Source organism: Streptopelia decaocto (genome assembly GCF_964273445.1).
Source record: "Streptopelia decaocto genome assembly, chromosome: Z".
Taxonomy (NCBI): domain Eukaryota; kingdom Metazoa; phylum Chordata; class Aves; order Columbiformes; family Columbidae; genus Streptopelia; species Streptopelia decaocto.
The window spans coordinates 36,604,591-36,624,371 of record NC_138657.1 but is presented as its reverse complement, the minus strand read 5'-3'; the positions used below and the strand labels follow the sequence as shown (position 1 = coordinate 36,624,371).

General features: G+C 38.4%; 1 protein-coding gene across 1 annotated transcript in view; it reads right to left on the bottom strand.

Annotated features, from left to right (window-relative positions):
- FBN2 (fibrillin 2) overlaps positions 1 to 8,081 on the bottom strand; it is a 167,996-nt gene extending 159,915 nt beyond the window's left edge. The window contains exons 1-4 of the mRNA XM_082074936.1: positions 7,788 to 8,081; positions 6,818 to 6,900; positions 2,746 to 2,844; positions 2,093 to 2,188 (exon numbers count right to left, since the gene is read on the bottom strand). Coding sequence (XP_081931062.1) covers positions 2,093 to 2,188; positions 2,746 to 2,844; positions 6,818 to 6,900; positions 7,788 to 8,020 — 511 coding nt within the window. The 5' untranslated portion in view covers positions 8,021 to 8,081. The remainder of the gene's footprint in view (positions 1 to 2,092; positions 2,189 to 2,745; positions 2,845 to 6,817; positions 6,901 to 7,787) is intronic.
- Positions 8,082 to 19,781: the final 11,700 nt, after the last annotated feature.

The window sequence follows — 19,781 nt, the reverse complement described above, 5'->3', positions numbered from 1 at the left end:
ATCACTACTCATAACATCTTACATCCATCACAAAAGTTAGCAGATAAAAACTCAACTGTTTTGAGGGTTTTTTGAGCATAGTAAGTTGCGCTATTCAGTCACAACAGCAACAAGCCTTTCAAGAAGGGAGGCCTGGGGAGTCTGAGAGACAGATAATTCAGCTCTCAGAGTTGATACTGCAGGCAGAAGTGATGTTTATGGCAAGGGGAAAGGACTACTGGTTTAACTCATCTTTAAGTACCATAAAAAACTGTGGTGCCTCAAAGATTCCAACAAGAGAGAAAAGTATTTTTGTGGGTTATAAATCCACAGTATATATAGATGAAGAAGGTACTTTACAGTTGTGGGACCTCAGAGCACCCACTCATGCTATTTATCAATGGCGTGAATGAAGAACAAAGCCTCCTGCCAAAGCACTGAAATCTCTTCAATTTGAAAGGAAGATAGTTCTTCGGCAAGGTTGAAAAATACCCATAAAAGAGTGCTTTAATCAATGCTGTCTGTTTTCAGGCTCATTGCTTCCAGGACATACAGCCTTGTTCAGAATTAGCACACGTTACTAATCAATGTATTTCACCTTAAAAGACAATCCCACTGTTTTCAAGTGCCTCTGAACAACAGTGAAGAGATTTCAGTCTAGAAGTCTCTAAGCTGCTTTCCTTTGAAGGTCTGCCCAGTTTGAAGGTGGCATTTGTAACATACTTGAGTACCAACTGAAAAAGAACCTCAGCAATCTAGAGAAGGTAAATTTGTTAAACTGGAAAAAAAAAATGTACACATGCCTCCTATATCACAATGGGGAACATACACTGTTATGTGGAAATGTGATAAAGCCTTGCTTCTTACTAAGAGCTATAAAACTGAACTACTTTTTACTGAGAATGCATGTTTTATGCATAAAATATAGATGCTTCTCTGCATGTGTTACATTACTGAGTTAATGGTCAATGACATTTTAGTGAGACAATTAAGTTCAGTAGATTTAAGACAACTACATTTTACTAAAAAGAAATAAAGACATATTTACATTTTCATACATTTATTTCATACTGTTTCTAGAAGACAAATACTTAATCTTACTTAAAATTTTAAATATTTTTTACACTGAGATCAGTCTCCACAGTTTGTACAGATTTTCTGAATTGCTTTAGAGTTGCTGCTTGAAAATTTAATCCTCTTTTCATTTATTCTGTGGAAATATGCCCTGCCTGAAAGCATTCAGGTGTTGACCCAGTACTTCAAAATGAGCAGGAAGGGGCCAGCAGCTCTTAAATCTGACTGTGACTAGGGTCACATTTTAGGATTACAATTATTAACTAAAATTTTAGATAATTGTTTTCAGGTAGAAATTAAGCAAGAACAAGACTACTCTCCAGGATTGCAAAAATTACTAAGACAAAAGGACGTTTTTTCACACTATTAAATCTAACTGTTCTCTGCATAGCTGCCTTCTGTTTGTCTCTGGTTCCTTCACACAACCTCAATTTCTCAGCTCATTAGTAGCCAGCTGGCCTCAGAATACACTTTGAGTCTTTCCTCATCATTGAGCCTTAAGTGATTTCTGTTGTTAGCTAAATTTGCATAGCCTGTAAACACTGCACTGTGATAGGTAGAGCTGTGCAAATAATTGACTTTCTAGCTTGCCTGCTAAACCAAAAAGGTATCCAAAAGCTTGAACAATATTTCATCTTATTTCATAGTTAAGTAGAAAACAGAAAAACATGTTTTAACTTAGCAGTTAGGCTATTCTTTTGAGATAGAGAAACTTTGTCAAAGAGAATTAAAAATTAGTGATCATCTGGTTAGAAAAGGAGAATGGGATGTATAATGCCATTGCTCCCAAAGGATTTTCAAAACTACTTGGTGAATTCAATCCCTAATTTGAATTTCGAGGAACACAGATACACTTCATGCATGAACTAACTTTCAGCTACACACCGTACCCCAAAACAGCATTAAGTTTTTCACTGACATTTCATTATGTTTCAGCATACTGGCTTTCTTTTCATACTTACTTTCTACCTAAAGTGAGAAAGATTACTTGTAGGACTTAGGTGGATTTAATTTTAGCTGCAACAAAGCAGTTACTCACGCTGCCCACAGTAAGTTCCCACGTAGCCCTTCTGGCACTGGCAGCGGTCATTTGCACACGTGCCGCCGTTCATGCACCTGATGCTGCACTGTTGTACTGCAGTGGAGAGACATCAGTGTTAAGCAAAAATGTCACATTGGGAAGCAAACGTGGATAAAAATAAAGACACCAGAAACCAGACAGGAGCTTCGTACAATATATGCTATGTATTCAAGTGTACACTCAGGTGTTCTCGTAATCAAAGCCATCCAATCCGTAGCTATTAGTCAGCCTTTGGTTTAAAAGCAGCCATGAAGAGCTTCTTTAGAGTTTTCCATGACTATATTTAGAAACTTATAATTTTTAATTATCTTCAAGGTTGTATAATCTTCATTCTTAGGATAATGGAGTCAATGAAAACATTAATACCACACACATTTGTATTTAAACTTGCTCATCTCTTTAAACACATTTTTTCTCCAATTTTCTCAGACAGTAAAAGTGCATACATGGTATATCAAACTTTTCAAAAACTAGAGACATACCAAAGTGTGTGTCTGCAGTAATGACAAGTTATTTTTAAAGGATTTACACAGTAGCTATTTTTGAGTTGACACCAAAGATAATTACTTAAAATTAAATCTCTAAGAAAAACAAATATAGTAAGTCCTTACTAGATTTTGATCCACAAGTAGGTGATATTTGTCCACTTGCACAAGTACACATGTTAGGACGGGAACAAAATCCATCACCACAGCTATTTCTACAAATGGCTGAGGAAGAAAGCCATTAAAAAGACAGTGATTAACAGTAACCTTAGTCTTAAATGACACCAAAAAAAAAAAAAAAAAAGAAAAAGTGAAACCTAAAAGGATGTTAACAGCTTCTTTTAAGAAGAAGAAAACAGAACTACAACAAAATCCCACTTGCTTGAATGCTTAGTTCATTAGAACAGTTAATATACATGTAAAAGTAATTTTAAGTTAAATAAAGCAAACAAAATTTTGGTATAATTGATATCTCTGACAAATTTAAAGAAAAACAGAATTAAATATGGCATATTCAAACACTGGTCTGACCAATGAAACCAGATAATCTACTCTTTCCCTAATTAGAAATACCAGCCTACTACACAAGTTATGTAAAATCATTAAAATTATATGTTTTAGACCACAAGACCTGTAGAAAACTTCACCAAGAATCCAAGATTTGAATGAATATACATAATATAGATCAGAAATGCCAATTTATGGTATGGCTCCTCTCTTACAATTGCTATTTTACAGTCTCTTTTTCTTCTAAGACTATACATCCTTTACACACAGCTGTTTCATGGGAAGTCAATGTGCAAATGCCGGTCTTTGCAGATTTTGCATAGTTTCCCTTAATATAGTTTTCTGTACTCAAATATTTCCACATTGTCATTTAGAAACTAACAGGGAAGCCTGTCCACACCCTACCACGTGTCCACAATGTGCACACCATTGTGGTATCCCCTAATGGATCTAAGTTGCATCTTCCCTTCTCACTCACCAGCCAAGAGAGCTCCATTGCACAAAGGAATTACAGAATCAGAAAAGAGTTAAAGGCTAGATCCAGATTCTAAAGGAGATTCAAATGAATACATCTAAATAATCTGCTGGACTGGCAAATGCATCAAAAGGGTACCTGAAACATTAAGAGCCAGTACGGCACAGGAGGACACCACAAACATGTATCGTACAAGAGACTGCTTGTAAAGCAAAAAAACAAACAAGAATCACAGTTTCTTTGTAAATAACTCTGGAGCTTTGAGATAATCAAATTACCTGGAAGCATATCTCCACTGAAGGACTACAAAAGCAACAAATACTTCTGCTAGATAATCTGGCAAGAACACACTGACTGCTTAAAAAAAAAAAAAAAGTTTATATACTTTAAAAGGAAAGAAAAACAAAACAAAACAAAAAAAAACAAACAAAAAACAACAACAACAAAAAACACCTGGCCATATACATAAAAAAAAGAAAGCAGAGACAAGACCTTTCCCAGAGTATTTGTGCTCCACTTCTGATTTAAAAAAACATGCAGAAATGAGACTCAGCTCCCACAAGGAAGCAAATTATTTTCTTGTCCCACCAGAGAAGTTCAAATACACCCCTCGGTAAATTTACATGCTCCCTTTTATCCCTTCTTCACCAAATCAGCTCTTTACTGATGCCGAACATGACCAAACCAGACCAGATTTTGTAAACCAACTTCCTCTTTGACATGCTCCAAAGAAGGCCACATTTTCTTTACAAGTGAGTAGTAGACAAAGCCACATTAGATGTCCACTTACACCACTTTTTGGGCATCAAAAAGATGCAACGTGCACCATCAACATTCATAATCAAATTCCTTTACAACTGTGCTCTAAATGCAAATGCATGACAGGTGAAAGAGTTTGCGGGATTTCACCATTTAGTTGAAATTGCAGACACACCATTGACTGACAGGAAATACTTCTTTTATTAGCAGACTCAAAAGTGAGAAACAGGACCCAGACTTAGAGCACTTTTAGAAACACAGGAACAGGACAAAAACAGGGAACAGCGTTTTCCTTATATAGCTGTTTAGTTCATCTTTATACAATGTAGCTCAATCTCCTGATTAAGCCATTTAGACCATTTAGATTTTAGACCTGATGTAGACCATTATTATCTGTTAGGAAATAATTTTTTATCAACTGAAATCCCTATAGCTGAAAGCATATGCTAAGTACGCTCTCATCAGTACAGTTTATTTTACTTAAAGAAAAAGTAAACACAACCAGACTTTTTTTTTTTTTTTTTTAGATAAAAGATCACTTCTAATCATAAACCTGTCACAAACCACCAACAACCATCATCACATTATCAACTAAAAACACCATTAAGGTTAGAATTATTTCCTGTTGACCTACCACCAGCTCATTGATGTCTCTTCATGAAATAATACTTTAAAATCACCATTTACAATCTGCACTGATTATAATCAACACATCTCCAATAAGAACTTTGCTAGCTTGCTGGTGATCCTGTGCAGGAGGCTTTGTCTAGCTACACATCTAGCCTGGGAGACCACCATGTCAGCAAACGTTTAGTGTGAGCATAGAAGACTCTGTTCTTAAACGTTCACTACAAATACAAGTAGAACAGCCAGTCTTACAGACTGTCTGGCAAAATCACTCACCCTTCAAACATGTCAGAGAGCTGCAATTAAGTTTCAGTAAGCAAACACGAGTTAAAAGATGTCTTTTGTGCCGATAAATTAATAGTAAATCAAAGATTATTATGGATGTGAAGAGACTTGAGACCAAGGTGTTTAGGAGGCTCCGGGAGTCACAATTTAATTTATAAGGATTTTTGAAAGCATCTAATCATTGTCTCTCACTGATTTAATCTGAGCTAGATACCCAGCTGAATTCAAAAAACCTATCAAGTAGGCAGGCTAATTCTATTTTAAAAACCCAAGTTTACATTTAAGTAAGCCAGTATCATAAGAGATCATAAATGTGAACTGAAAACATTGAGAAACCCCCTCTTATTCCACACTGGCATTGATATCAGCATCTTCCTCTGAATAACAGTTAAATTTTGCTTGGAAACGCTTGGTCAACTTTAGATAAAAGTCAGTGATACATGGCACAGTTACAAGAAATCTTACCAAGGCAAATTTACTTATGTAAAACAAATAGATATGAGCAGGGTGAGAGTCCCAAATCATAAGGTAACAGCCCAAAAGTCACCTTCAATTTTGGCAGATCTTGGCTTACCACCCAATTCCTTCCCTCGTTTAGTCCTGGATGCTGTAGTTTGTTAGCTAAGTATTGCAAAGACCTTCACTGCTTACATAAAGGACATTATGTTCTTGAACCTCAGTCCTGAAGTTGGCTACACTTATTAGCATAAGAGATGGTGACAAGCTAGGATGTATGGAACGGTCTCACATTAAAGAACCGTGCGTCTAATACCAGCTTTTATCTGTCAAACAGAAAATACCTTAACTCATTTCCTTTCTAGATAGACAACATTCCCTAACCAGAATATTGAAAAAAATTCCCTTTTTTAGCCTTTTTTTTGTTTCTGCCAAGCCATGTCAACAGCCACATGTATCAGCACATTACATATTATGACCAGGCAATAACCTGAGTCTACATGCTTTGTAGCTATTAAAACACAACTAAAAATGACAGAATAAGCACCCCAGATGTAAAAAAGTTTCCCATTTCATTGTAATTCCATGCCTAGCATGGAAGTTTCACAAAACTCCAGATCTGATTTGTATTATTATCAAGATAATTTGAGGGTTGTTTTGTCTTTTGGTTTGGGGTTTTGTGTGTGTGTTTGGTTTGTATGTGTGTGTGTGCTATGTTTGGTTGGGGTTTTTTGTTTGTTTTGTTTTGGGGGTCTATTGTTTTTCCTTCTGTTACTCTAGTTGATCATTTGTCTTATGGAAGTATTTTTCCTTTTTCCTCCCTTGTTGTGTTCTTTAAAAAAAAACAATAAAAAACTAAGTGGAGACATGCCTTTTATGAACACACGAAAGAAACTACAGCAATTTTCCAGTCTTTCAATTACAACAAATGTGGACTTATAAATCCACCTTTTTTTTTTATTATTTTTTAAAATAAAGCAAAAGAGATGAACTCCCTTTTCTCATACTGAATGGAACAGTAACTCACAGATGAATAATTATTTTTATTATTTCCTCTAGGGCAGTAGAAACTTGAAGTCAGACACTTACGAACAATGCACTGGTTTCCTCCAGGGAGTGTTTTCCATCCAGGGCAACAATAAGAATGGAATCTAGAGCCACACACATTTGGCCTGTCACACAGACAAACAAATAAATACATATACAGAAGTATAAACCAGCATAAACAGAATCCAACGTTTTATGTACACACAAGGAAAGAAAACAGTGGCATGAAACAAAGTGTATAGCAAAGATGTCAACAAAAAATCATTCCCAGAGGAACAAAATCTTCCTCCACTATAAGAAGTTCCAAGGACCTTTTTTTGTATTATTTCAGCTGGTTAGTATGAAGAGGAGAGACAGACAAGGCACCAACAGGACACATTCACCTCTGGTGGAACTACTGAGGATATGCAAGGGATGAGTTTGGCTCTGCATTCATATACAGTCTTAGAAGTCTTGCTATAAAAATTGACTTCATGCCACCAACTGACACAAAACAGAAGGGATGACTGGTTGTAAAGATTAATAAACTGATTCAAATTACCAAGAACTCCCCAAAACACTAGAAATAAATAAATAAAATAATAATAATAATAATTAAAAAAACCAACACAAATTTTGCACACTTTCTCAGAGGCCAAAGAGAATATTTAAGTATCTTAATACTGTAACATGCTTGAATAAAAAGCCCAAAGTGGTACATCTGTTAGTTGTAACATAGCCCCACACAATGTCTGTTTTTAATATAATCGCAATAATTAAAAGACCGTATTTCATAGCTGAGAACAAAACATGGAGTTCAATTAACCACAACTACTTAGTCATATAAAGAGGCTGGAAGGTGAGATGTGCCGAAAGCAAAAATGAAGGCCACAGGTTGGGGTTGAGGTGGGGGACTGCTCACTGGGGAACGGGCTGCGCGACGCGGGGTCCGCCCGCCGGGGCTGGGGACAGCAGGGAAGGGGGTTCAGGCTGCGGAAGGCAGAGGCCCGAGAGCGGCGCGGCGCGTCCCTACCCGCGGAGCACGTCCTGCTGTCCTCGCCTGCGGACCCGGCCGGCGGCGGCGGCGGCGGCGCTGCCGGCCCCATCGTGCCGGTACGCGGCAGCAGGGTGGATGCCGCCCGCTCCTCCCGGAGGACGGACCGGCGGCGGCGACTTTTGTTGCCCGGCTGCTCCCTGCGCCCAGAGCGCCAGGCAGCCCAGCCACAGGAAGCAGAGCTGGACCCAGAGCCACCGCCGTCTCCCCATCCTGCTGCTGTCGCGGTGGTAAACGGCGGAGGCGGGCGGGGAGCCGGGAGAGGTGTGCCTGTCCCGCACCGCCGGCAGCGGGTACGGCTCCGCTCCTCGTGGGGGAAAGGCTTCAGCCGCGGAAACTCAGTCTTCTCTCCTCCCCAGCCTGCCCTGTCGCCGCAGACGTCAGCGGGACGCGGGGATACCAAGAGTGAGGTCCACGTTGCATCCCCCCCTCCTCTCTCTCCAAAGAGAGGGGGAAAAGAAAAAAAAAAAAAAAAAAGGGAAAAAACAAGAAAAGTTGTGTTGGTTGTAATTTTCTTCCCCACTCAGAAAAAGAAAATCTAACAGAATCACGCTGAATTTCCCTAGAAAAAAATAAGAACTAGATGATCTTTAACAATAGCCTCGTCCAAAGAAGTGTGTAGAGATGGACTGAAAGGAGAGCAAGAACCCTTGCCCAGCGCAAGGGGCGGTTTTACAGCTGGCGGCGATGCGAGGCAGGCCAGGAGGCGGGGCCACAGCCTCCCGGCCGGTGCTGCCCCGGCCCCGGCGAGGTGGGGCGAGCGGCTCCCCGGCGCTGGGCAAGGATGCGGGGTCGAGGTGCGGCTGGCGCTGCCGCCACCGTCACCACGGGGCTGGGAGGGGCGGACTCGAGCGGGCCGAGGGAAGTGGATCGCGCGTCCTTGCCGCTGCACATGGGGGCTACGGCGGGGGCCGGGAAGAGGGGGCGTCGTGGGGGAGGAAAGCGAGTGGGCGGGCGGCTATTGGGGGGGCGGGGCGCGGAGCACATGGAGCCTGGGCGGTGCAGGTAGCGTTTGCCCAAAAGGTAATTTTCCCTTTTCCTTCGGTGCCCCCTCCCAAACCTCTGGGAAGTCTGCCACTTTTATGTACGCGGTCCCGCGAACTTGTAAAATAAAACCCCTCCATGGAAGAGCACTCGGGGGTTCAAAGGAAAGGTCCAGGTAGAGCCGCAGCATGAGTCACGTCCCGGTGAAGGCTGGGATGGACCTCACCGGGCCTCGCAAGGGCTGGAAGCCGGCGCAGGGAGGAGGCGGGAGGGGGGCAGCTGCACCCACCCTGTGAGTGGCCGCGGGGCCCCGCTGGGGCCGGGCGCCGCAGTGCCGGGCAGAGGCGTCTGAAGCTCGTTCCGGTCCCACGTCGGTCCAGCCGTGTGCGTTGGTATTTTTGTCAGCAAGTTGTCAAATTTCTTCAAACCACTTGGAAAACACCGAGAGCTAAGAGATTTTGGAGTATATTTGCAGTTTCTTTCACGACTGGTTTTTGTTGGTTCACACCTTAAAGTTTTACTTGTTTTGCCCTTGCCGTTTCTCTCTACATAAGCATCTTAAAACGAATGCTTGGCTAATTCCACACTTTTTTAAGGCCAAACCCATGCATTTACCTAGATGTGGTGGATAGTTAGCCATCAGTAAAAAGCAAACAAAAGCAACGAAGACATGCCCCCTGCTCAAAGTCCCAGGGTGCTCCCTGTGGGTCATTCTGATAACAGGACACAATCTGTTTTTGTCATCCAAGATGGATCACTTTGATTACAGCTGTAGGGTTGAGCACCTCACCATGCATACCGTGGCAACCAGGAAATATTTTTTTATTTCTTAAAACGAAACAAAAAACATATAGCAGCTTCTTTTAGATTCATGTGCACATTACTTGTTAGTTTTAATTCAGGAATGAGAAGCAGGAGCTATGTTTTGTTGTCAAGTCACTGCCTTACTTTGATGGTCCAGTGCCTCTAATAGACACTCCATTTACAGATCAGGATTCTGACTGATCAGAACTTAATTTTGTTTAAATTTGAAAGGTTGGTAAAAATAATTTTGGGTTGGAAAATCTGAATCTTGAAAGGTAAAACCTTGAGAAATTAAGATAATTATTTAATGAAGGAACTATTTAATGAAGACTACCAGGTAGAAGAATTCAGGAACCTCATGGGCATAGGTGAGGTTTGGAGTTTCTTCAAAACAGAAGCTGTTAAAGCTGTCATGTATGAGATAAGCCTAACAAAGCCAGGGAAAGAGAAGGATTCAGTGCCTGTTTGGTTGAATAACTATCTGAAGAAAAATGCAAAGAATAAGGAGGGAGTCTACAAAGAATAAAAAGGAAAGAACTGTTCTGAGATAAGCTTAGGGCCTTGGATATCAGGAACCACAGGGATAAAGAAGTAATTCCTAGAAGTTAAACAGAGCTACATCTTGAAAACGACAACACATTTCTAGCCCACTCCGGGGTCTAGAAATCAGGGGGGATGCGGGGGGGAAGTTATGGTTCAAAACAAATATAGATATATATACTTCTTATTGTGCTGTGTTTTGTTTTGTTTTACTTTGAAACTGTGAAACTGTAGATACTGAGCAGAGGAACAAAAGCAACTGGTGAGCAGCTACCGGTGATTCATGATTTCTAAGGCTCAGAGACCCTGTACTCAAACCAGAAGAGGACTAGGTAGCACCTTTTTAGAATTTTAAAAGGAACTAGCACACAAGATTATAAAACCTTCGATAGCAAGGAGTCTTAATTCTGATATGATTGTTGTATAAAAGGTCCATGTAAATATGCATACAGATTAAGTACTTACCAACAAAGCTGTCTTCGTTAGAAAGGGAAGCATTAGTACTTCTCTATGAGTAAAAGACAATGATCAGACATCATCTAAAATAATTATTATCTTCTGATCATTCGTGTTAGAAACAGATGTGTTAAAATTGGAATAGCTACACATAAAAGCCACTTGTATGATCAAGGGAAGAAAACCACTGCTAAAGTGTTTGGGTTCTTTAGCTCACACCACTTCTCATAAAAAAAATAGTGAAGGAAAATATATAGTATAAGAAAAGTATAAAGTGATGATCATTCAAATTAGTACAATTAGAAGAATTTATTAGATGAGATGGGAATACAGTTCTGCATTAGAAAAAATAAAGCCTACAACTATAAGTACTTTTAGGATGAAACTAGATTTATCTAGGAAAGATGTTGTATGACTGATGCAGAAGGATGAATTATGTCTATTTTGCTCTAGCTGAACTTCAAGTCTGACCAATTCTGATAAAAATAGTTCAAAATGTTATATATAGTGAATGTTCACGAAACATGTAAGTGTACATTTACATACAGAAAATATTCCCAGAGAAAAACTTGTAATGCAGATAATTTTTGAATTCACACTTTTCCCATGTGGTTGACTTCTTTCCTTCCCAAAAAAAGAGTGGGAGTTATTTTTAAGTAAAGGCACTTCTACTATTTTGGCACTTGGAAACAAAGTAAAAATGTGGGCTACCACTTTGCTAAAGCAGGATGCAGTTAAACTAGACTTTTTGGATGTAAATAGTTTATTTTAGTCCTGAAAATCATGTCTCTCAATGTCCACATTTGATTGTCAGTTTTAACCATTCTCAGCTATTCATTACCCCGAATCATTAAAAGCACCCAATGGTGGATGCCTAGATCAGTACAGGTATTAAAAGTGCAAATGACAAGAGAATCTCAGGATTAAAAAAACAAACAACTTTTTTTTTTTTTTTTTCCCTCTTCTTTATGCTGCTATGCAAACTTCTGTCATGTCGTTTTCCTTCCACAGCATCAAGGGGAGTTTAATCTATTGTAAACTGATCCTGTCCTATGCAAAATTTTCCCTTAAAGTTAATGAAAGAGACCACAGGATTGGGCTCATCTGTTTGCCCAAGGCCATAAGTTGAAAGTGTAAGTCACATAAATTACAATTCATACCTAATATAAAAGAACATACTTGTTTCAAAGGGTTTTTCAGTAGAATAGTTTTGAGGTTTGTCGCTGTTGTTGCCTTGTTTCATGGCTAAGACACTACTGTAAGAATGCTACAGTTGTGGATGTGCGAACTTGTTCTTCCACACATTTCAGGACCACAGCCCTATCTTTTCAGTATTAAGTGCCAGACACCAGTTTTAGGACCTTAGCACACCATGGTGTCCTGGTTTTGACTGGGACAGAGTTAATTTTCTTCCTAGTAGCTTCTGTAGTGCTGTCTTTTGTATTTAGTATGAGAAGAATGTTGATAATTCATTGATGTTTTGTTTGTTGCTAAGCCTTGTTTATACCAAGTCCAGGACATTTCAGCAAGGAGGCTGGAGAGACACAAGACGCTGGGACCGGGCAGAGCCAGGATAGCTGAGCCCAACTGGCCAAAGGGATTTTCCATACTTTGTGACGCCATGCTCAGCATATAAACTAGGGAAAAGTTAGCTGGGGGATCACTGCCTGGGGACATGCTGCGCATCAGTTCAACAAGTGATAAATAATTGCATTGTACATCACTTGTTTTACGTGTTCTATTTTTTTTTTTTTCCTTTTTGTCTTATTAAACTGTCTTCATCTTAATCCATGAGGTTTACCTTTTTTTTTCTTCCACTTCTCTCCCCCATTCCACTGCAGGTGTGGGAGAGGAACAAGTGAATGACTGTGTGTGGTGTGCAGCTTCCTGCTGGGTTAAACCACAACAGGTATGGTACGGTCACCAGCTGACATTTCTAAGCACTTGGATATATACAGGTACAGTATGCAGTTTGCTGGTCCTTCCACACAGTTACACTTGTAGCAAGCGAGGTGGCCATACCAAACAAAACAGGAAGCATTCAGGTTTGGGACATCATGAGTAATACCTCCTGATTCTTCTATGGAAGAAAAAGTGCTTGAATAATGCTTTAAAGATGGTCTGGTTTCATTCTAGATAAAATTTGTTCAAGTGACAAAAATTAGTTAGAAGTGACCAAAATAAACTAAAAATAATCCAGTCATTCAAGAATGTGTAAATATTTTGCTTTTTCTTTCTCCTTTTCTATTTACATATCAAGTTCAACCTACACAGCTGACTTGTTCTATAAAAACAAGATCTTTACTTGTTAAATATGTGTATCTTTTCAGTATAATTCCAGCATACTTTATTTTGAAAAGAGGGCAAATGCTCTCACTTGACTTCTTACTGCCACCTTTTGACAAGCATTTTTTTAAATGTGGCAGGGCACACTGAGAAGTAGAAAATACTGGAAAATGTTAAATTGTAAAGTTACAAACATGTTGAATGGAATGCCTGTGAAGTGCAGTTTGATCTTTCCTCTTTCTGTTCCACTTTTAATAAAGCAAATTACAAAATACCTATTGATTCTGAAGAGACCCTGGTCTTCCATGTACTAAATCCTATAGAAAATGGGCCAAAGTGGAACTCAAGCTCCGTAAGAATGGAGGCATTTGAGTGAACTCCTGCCTGTATGCTGTTGATTTGTAAATACCACTCATTCCTGAAAAACTCTTTCCCTTCAACAAGTCTAACATGTCATCCTTTCTTTCTGACATCTTCCTGTGAATGTTTAGTTGTTGTGTTAAAATAAACATTGTAAAAATTGAGGTTTTGGACTTGTCCTCTTAAACTAGTCCTTCTCTTCCTCTGTGAAAAAGCCCTAAACCAGCACAACTCTTGTAACCTTTTTGTTGCTCAGTTTTGTAACTTATATATCATTCTTTACTACATCCTCTCTCTCCTCAGAAGTACATGTTCAAGATGTAATGTTGTCCTGGTTTTGTTAAAAAACAAGTTTCTCTTTTAGTGAATTTGCCTGTCAGCTAAAGCCTTCATATTAGCTGCATTTTCCTGGAGAACCAGACACATGTTTTCGTAAACCTAGCAATGGAATGCAAGCTTATTGATAAGCACGGATGGACATCTCGCGAGAGGGGCAACAGAAACCAGTGACCAAGAAACTGACCAACTGTGTGTAACATTCCATTCACGTAAACACTTCATATAAAAGTGGGAGATCACAAGGATCTCGTTCCTTTTTTTCCCTTTGCCTTTCCCTTTTCCATTCTGCTTATGGCCGACATTAGGCGAGGATCTTGCTAGTCGTCCCTGCGAGCTGAGGCCTAGTGACAGACTGAATCCAGCTCCGGTTGGCTGCAGAGTCTAATCCAGGACTTTAGTTGCCGGCTCTGCAGTTGCTGAGACTTTCAAGATTGGTTTTGTATATTTTGTATTATTTTCTCTATTCTTATTAGTAGCATTAATAAAACATTGTTAATTTTTCCAACTCTCTTCTCTCTGTCCTTATTTCCCTCCCAATCACCTGTCCTTAGTGGGAAGGGGGGAGAGGGAGGGGCAAAAAGGGGGAAGTGGGGGGGGAGAGGAGGTTAACAATACATCTGCCGGGGTTTTATTGTCACCCCGCAATCTAAACCCTCGACAAATTAGATTAGTTGTTCTATCTTCCTTTTTCCTATCTTTAAATATATGCACTGATTTGTTATATGCCTCTAATTTAGTAGAAAAAACAACTAAAAACTAATAAGCAAAAAGAGAGAAAACTAATTCATTACAACTCTAAATTTATTCTAAATGAAAAAAAAAAAGTAAATAGTTCTGATCTCTTCCATGTCTGTGCTCATCTGTGAAATTTCAATGCATACAAAGAATATTACAACCATTTAAGAAGAAATTCTGATTCATATTTTTGACTAATTTATTTATAGTTTCTCTGCAGTCAGAACCTCAGATATTGTCCCTCAACATAAAGTCCCTTACATTTACTACAGATAGAAAAATCATCCCACAGAATTGCAAGTTTATTATTTCTAAAATTAAAAATTACTTTAGCAGTGGTTTCAAAGTAGTGCTTTCACTGAAGTAGAGGAAAAAAAAAGTATACAATAACTGAGGGTTGTTGAAGAAATGAAACCATTAAGTGGAGCTTATAAAATAAAAGCAGGAAATACATAAGACTTCAGACAACAATTTGAAAAAAAGCAAAAAAGCTACCACAATACCGTAACACAACGTAAGAGTTCCATGCAATTAAACAAAAAAAAAATCTTTCAGTGCTAAAAATCTTCAGCTACAGGAATATAACCTAGTTTTGAATGTCTGATTCTTTAGCTTTATGCTACTTCACCTTTATGATACACACAAAAATGTAAACACAGCAGAATATCTCAGCACATCCTTCCAGGACTGATTTGACTATTTTGTCTGTAAAACCTCACCTTATTTGAAGGTTGATTTTTTTTTGTTTTGGTTTGGTTTGGTTTTTATGTGTTTTTTTTGTTTTTGTTGTTTTGTTATTGGTTTGGTTTTTGTTTTTTTTAAAGAATGGGAGAGGTAGGTATACTCGTCTGTACTGATTTTTCTTTTAAGTGAGAATAAACAAAATGAAATGTTCCTAATTAAACATCTCAGGTACCAGAAGTGGAATCCTACTTTAAGCTCCAAAATCTGTCATCAGAAGGAAGGAGTCAAGGGAGGATAAAAAATATATATTAAGCACTCACACTATGTCTTCTTTTTTTGTTTTGTTTTGTTTTGTTAGTAGATGCAGAAAAGATTAACCAGATTTTATGTGCAAGAATTAGCAATGGAAGTGGGATCTATAGAATGATAGAATATCCTGGGTTGGAAGGGACCCACAAGGATCATCAGGTCCAGCTCCTGTCCCTGCACAGGACAACCCCACAGTTCACACCATGTGTCTGAGGGCGTTGTCCAGTGTCTTCTTGAACACTGTCAGGCTTGGGGCTGTGACACCTCCCTGGAAGCCTGTTCCAGTGCTCCAACACCCTCTGGGGGAAGAACCTTTTCCTAATGTCCAAACTAAACCTCCCCTGGCACATCTTTCTGACATTCCCTCGGGTTCTGTCATTGGTCACCAGAGAGAAGAGATCAACATCTGCCCCTCCTCCTCCCCTTGTGAGGAAGCTGTAGCCACCATGAGGTCTCCCCTCAGTCTCCTCTTCTCCAGGCTGAACAAACCAAGTGACTTTAGCTGCTCTTCATACGGCTTCCTCTCCAAACCCTTCACCAACTTTGTATCCCTCTTCTGGACACTCTCCAGTAGCTTTATATCCTTTTTACCATGTGTTGCCCAGAACTGCACACAGTGCTCCAGGTGAGACCGCACCAGTGCAGAGCAGTGCAGATGCACCCCAGGACACGGGTAGCCCTCTTACTGTATGTGTGTCTTAAATGAAAGAGGAGGTTGAAGTCAGCCTTTCACAGCGCTAAAACACCTCAGTGTCTATATTAAAATGAATCAGGTTAAATAAAATACAAAACACAACAGAGATTCTTGCATATTCTGTTTTGTCTATGAAAAAAACCCATGTAGATGCTGCAGTACTTCACAGATTACAGGAAGATGTCTGTAGTTATAATTATTTTGATTTGTCTTCGCTGTCTACCCAGGGGAACGTGTAGGTGAAGCACATAAAAGGGCTTAGTTATTCAAGAGAAGTTTTGTCTGTCATTAAGCTCTGGACTACATGGTTTTAATTATCTAAATACATTAGTAATTTTATAGATGTATGATTTAAAATAGTTGTTATTTATAGGTTCCTTTAAGCATTATTTTCTGACTCATCTTCTCTTTAACAAAATCTTTAAAAATAGACGATGCAAGTATCCTTGATCTCACTGAGGTGACATACTCAAATACACGTTCCTCTAGCTATTCACCTAAAAGTATGCATAAAATATATTATGCAGTATATGAACATCTCCACAGTTCATTCACTGAGACAAGTTTTCTTTGTTCAAAGCAGTGGTGTAGTTCTAGGAGTTGCTGCTACAACCACGTAAGTGTTGCACCACAAATTAGGAATCTGAAAAACTAGAGATCATGTTTAACGTGATCTGTACTACATTTCAATGCTTCCACATGTCCACATGAAGATAAAGTTTTGACTAAAGATGACAAGGACAAACTGAGAGAGTATTTAAGAGTTGCAGCTAAATGTCAGTTCACCTTAATTGCACCATTTATGTAAATGATGCAATTTTGTACTGACTGCTATTCTGGCTGCATCAATGCTTGAAGCCTATGGTCTCTCTCTTTTACTAAGTTTCACTTCATCTATGGAGTCACGAAAGTAAAGCAATCTTGACAGCAGTGTTTGTTTGGTGTTCTTCCTATCTGATGGATGTGAATTAAGATTTTTTTGCATACTAGAACCATGCTTTATTTTTATGAAATTAAAATAGGTTTATGGAATATAAATACGGGTAGACTTTGATTCATTTCACGCTATAAGACACATGCATGTGTTCTGTTGCTAAATTACTGTCATGGCTGTTTCTTTATATGGACACATATCTATGAAATGCAAAGCTGGTAATTTTCACTCAACTGCAAATTGAAATGCATGCCAAATATATGTATGGTTCAAATCAGCATGATCTTGATATATAAAACTCTGATCATTATTTGGGAGATTTTTAAAAAGGTCTATGCTCCAAACAAATGGAGAAATAAATGTCTATTATATGTTACATTATAAAACTCTAATATGCAATATTATATAGAATATTTTATATATATTTTGCCATTATGGAATGCTTAAAAAATCTGTGATGACATGACATATACTAAGAGCAATTCAAACTTTGTATTAACTTACTTCAGCAGCATCATGCCAGCATATTGTAATTAGACCATGTTACATACAGCATGGCTTTTGTATAGACTAATGAAAGGAAAACAGAATAGGTCATACATCAGTGTAAATTCCATAAGAAAACTGGCAGTCAGCAGAAAAGTTTGTAATGTGGCTTTCCAATAAGAAGGATTTGTCTGAGTATACTGATGGTCTCAAATCCAGCTGTAGTGCCTGCAAATATCGGTTTGGTATAGAGCCTGCTACACACAGTCTCTTAAATGGGTATCTGAAGATGAAAGTGCTTAACAATACTATGAAACTGTCTGCTTTTATTTTTATTTTCTTAAAAATATAATTGTAGTCTTTTTAAATATTAGACCCTAAGGTACAATCAGTCCTGATATTTTTATTAAGTAAAACAAATCCAGACTCAAGATTATAGACTCTAGATTTGCAGTCACATGAATCTGAATGTATTGGGGAAAGAAGCCATGCTAATTCCGTACAGATGTGCTGTTGCATTCCTGTAAATTTTCAGACTGAAAAGGAAATGCTAGTTACACCCCTTTCCCCTTCAGCCTACAGTAGAACATTTCACAGATTGCATATGTGTTTTTCATTCAGAGAAAAATAGTCATACATCTTTTTGACCAGATCCTCTGTTTTTAACTTGCCATTGATATTTTAAAATTGAAAACCTGTGCTTGCTAATTCAAGCATCATATCTATGATAGATATATTTTTTAACAATCTAGGAAACCTAACCTTTGGGCCTTGGATTTTTTTTCAACATGCATATACAAAAACATGAACATCTTTCTTCTCTTAGATGTTCTACTTGCCTAGAAAGAAAACATGTTTATATTTTTGGATATGTGCAAATACACAATTTTTTTTTTCAATATATGTAAAATGTAAATTTTTTTAGAAAGACTTAGTACCAACTTCCCAGTTACAGCTAAGAAAACTGAACAAAGGAAATGTGATAATACTTACCTTAGCCTAGAAAGTACAGAATAAGAGCAGAAGATAATAGAACACACAGAATAAGAGAAAGGACTTGTAAGACTACCATGACAGAGCTTTTCAGACCAGCAGTTAAAACCAAGAGATGTTCTCCACTGATTTCCATTGGCACAGAACTTAAAGAGACTTTCAATAGTGGAAAATATATGTAAATGTGACAGTAGAAAACATCCAATATCCATATTCCCAGCCTGAGAAAATTTGTAGAAGCAGCTAGAGATGGAATGACTAGAGTAAAAGCAGAAGGGCAGAATATGCTGCCTTGGGTGAAGCCTTTATAAAATTTTCAGACTTAAGAGTCACCTTTGGACATCACAATCCAGTTTTAAAAGAAGACAGATTTCCAAATGGTTTATTTGTTCAAAACATCCTTCCGTGCTGCATACTGGATCTTGCCAGTGACAGCTATGCTTCAACAACTAGTACTGTGATTCCAGTTTGTAAACAGTGTAGCAAAACTTATCTTAAATCACTGCTCAAGAGACTCGCGAAGGTCTCTTGCCAAACAGAAGTGGTCTTAACTAACAGTCAAACAAAATTAGTACTCGAACACACGAGGATAATTCAGGCCACTTAGAATGTGCTTGGGACCACGATGGACACCAGCTCATGCAGCAGATGGTCTTTGTCATCATAGTCTAATTCACTGCTTTATAAAATAACTTTTTGTTATGTTACAGCTCAGGTATTTTATTAAAACAATGCTGTCATGGAAGTGATTCTTGAACCTTCTTTTTAGCCAGGTAATGCCAAAGGCAGAAGGAACACAACCTCTGTGTAATATTCATGAATTTCAAAAACTTACAAAATCTCTTTTTTTTTTCTCCCTAATCTGTTGATTAATATCCAGTTACTGGGGTGTCATTCGAGATCATCCTAATTGTAAAACAATTCTGCTACTGTTTACAATTGTTACTGGGTTTTATGTTATTATAGTGACATATAAGGGATTTATTAATGGATCAGGACTATGTTCTGCAAGTTTGGGATGAACACATGAATTAAAGTTTCTTATTAGCAAAAAATTACAATCAATACAAAAGAGGCAGGAATTATCTATGGGAGACTGCACAGAAGAAGTATTAGTAAGCTTGACAGGTGGATTCATTACGCATGTGACATAGCTATTTACTAAAAAACAGATATATGAATGAGGCGAGGAAAGGATGTTTTACAGATACATGATTTTGTACTAACAGCCTGAATTCCAAGACAACAAATTAGAGAAACAGGCCCAGATTAATTTAGAGGACAAAGACTTTGATAAAATGAGGAGACTAGAACCATAAAGGAGACTATAGTTCAGTTCTTTGGAAAAGTAATTATCTGTAGATAAAAG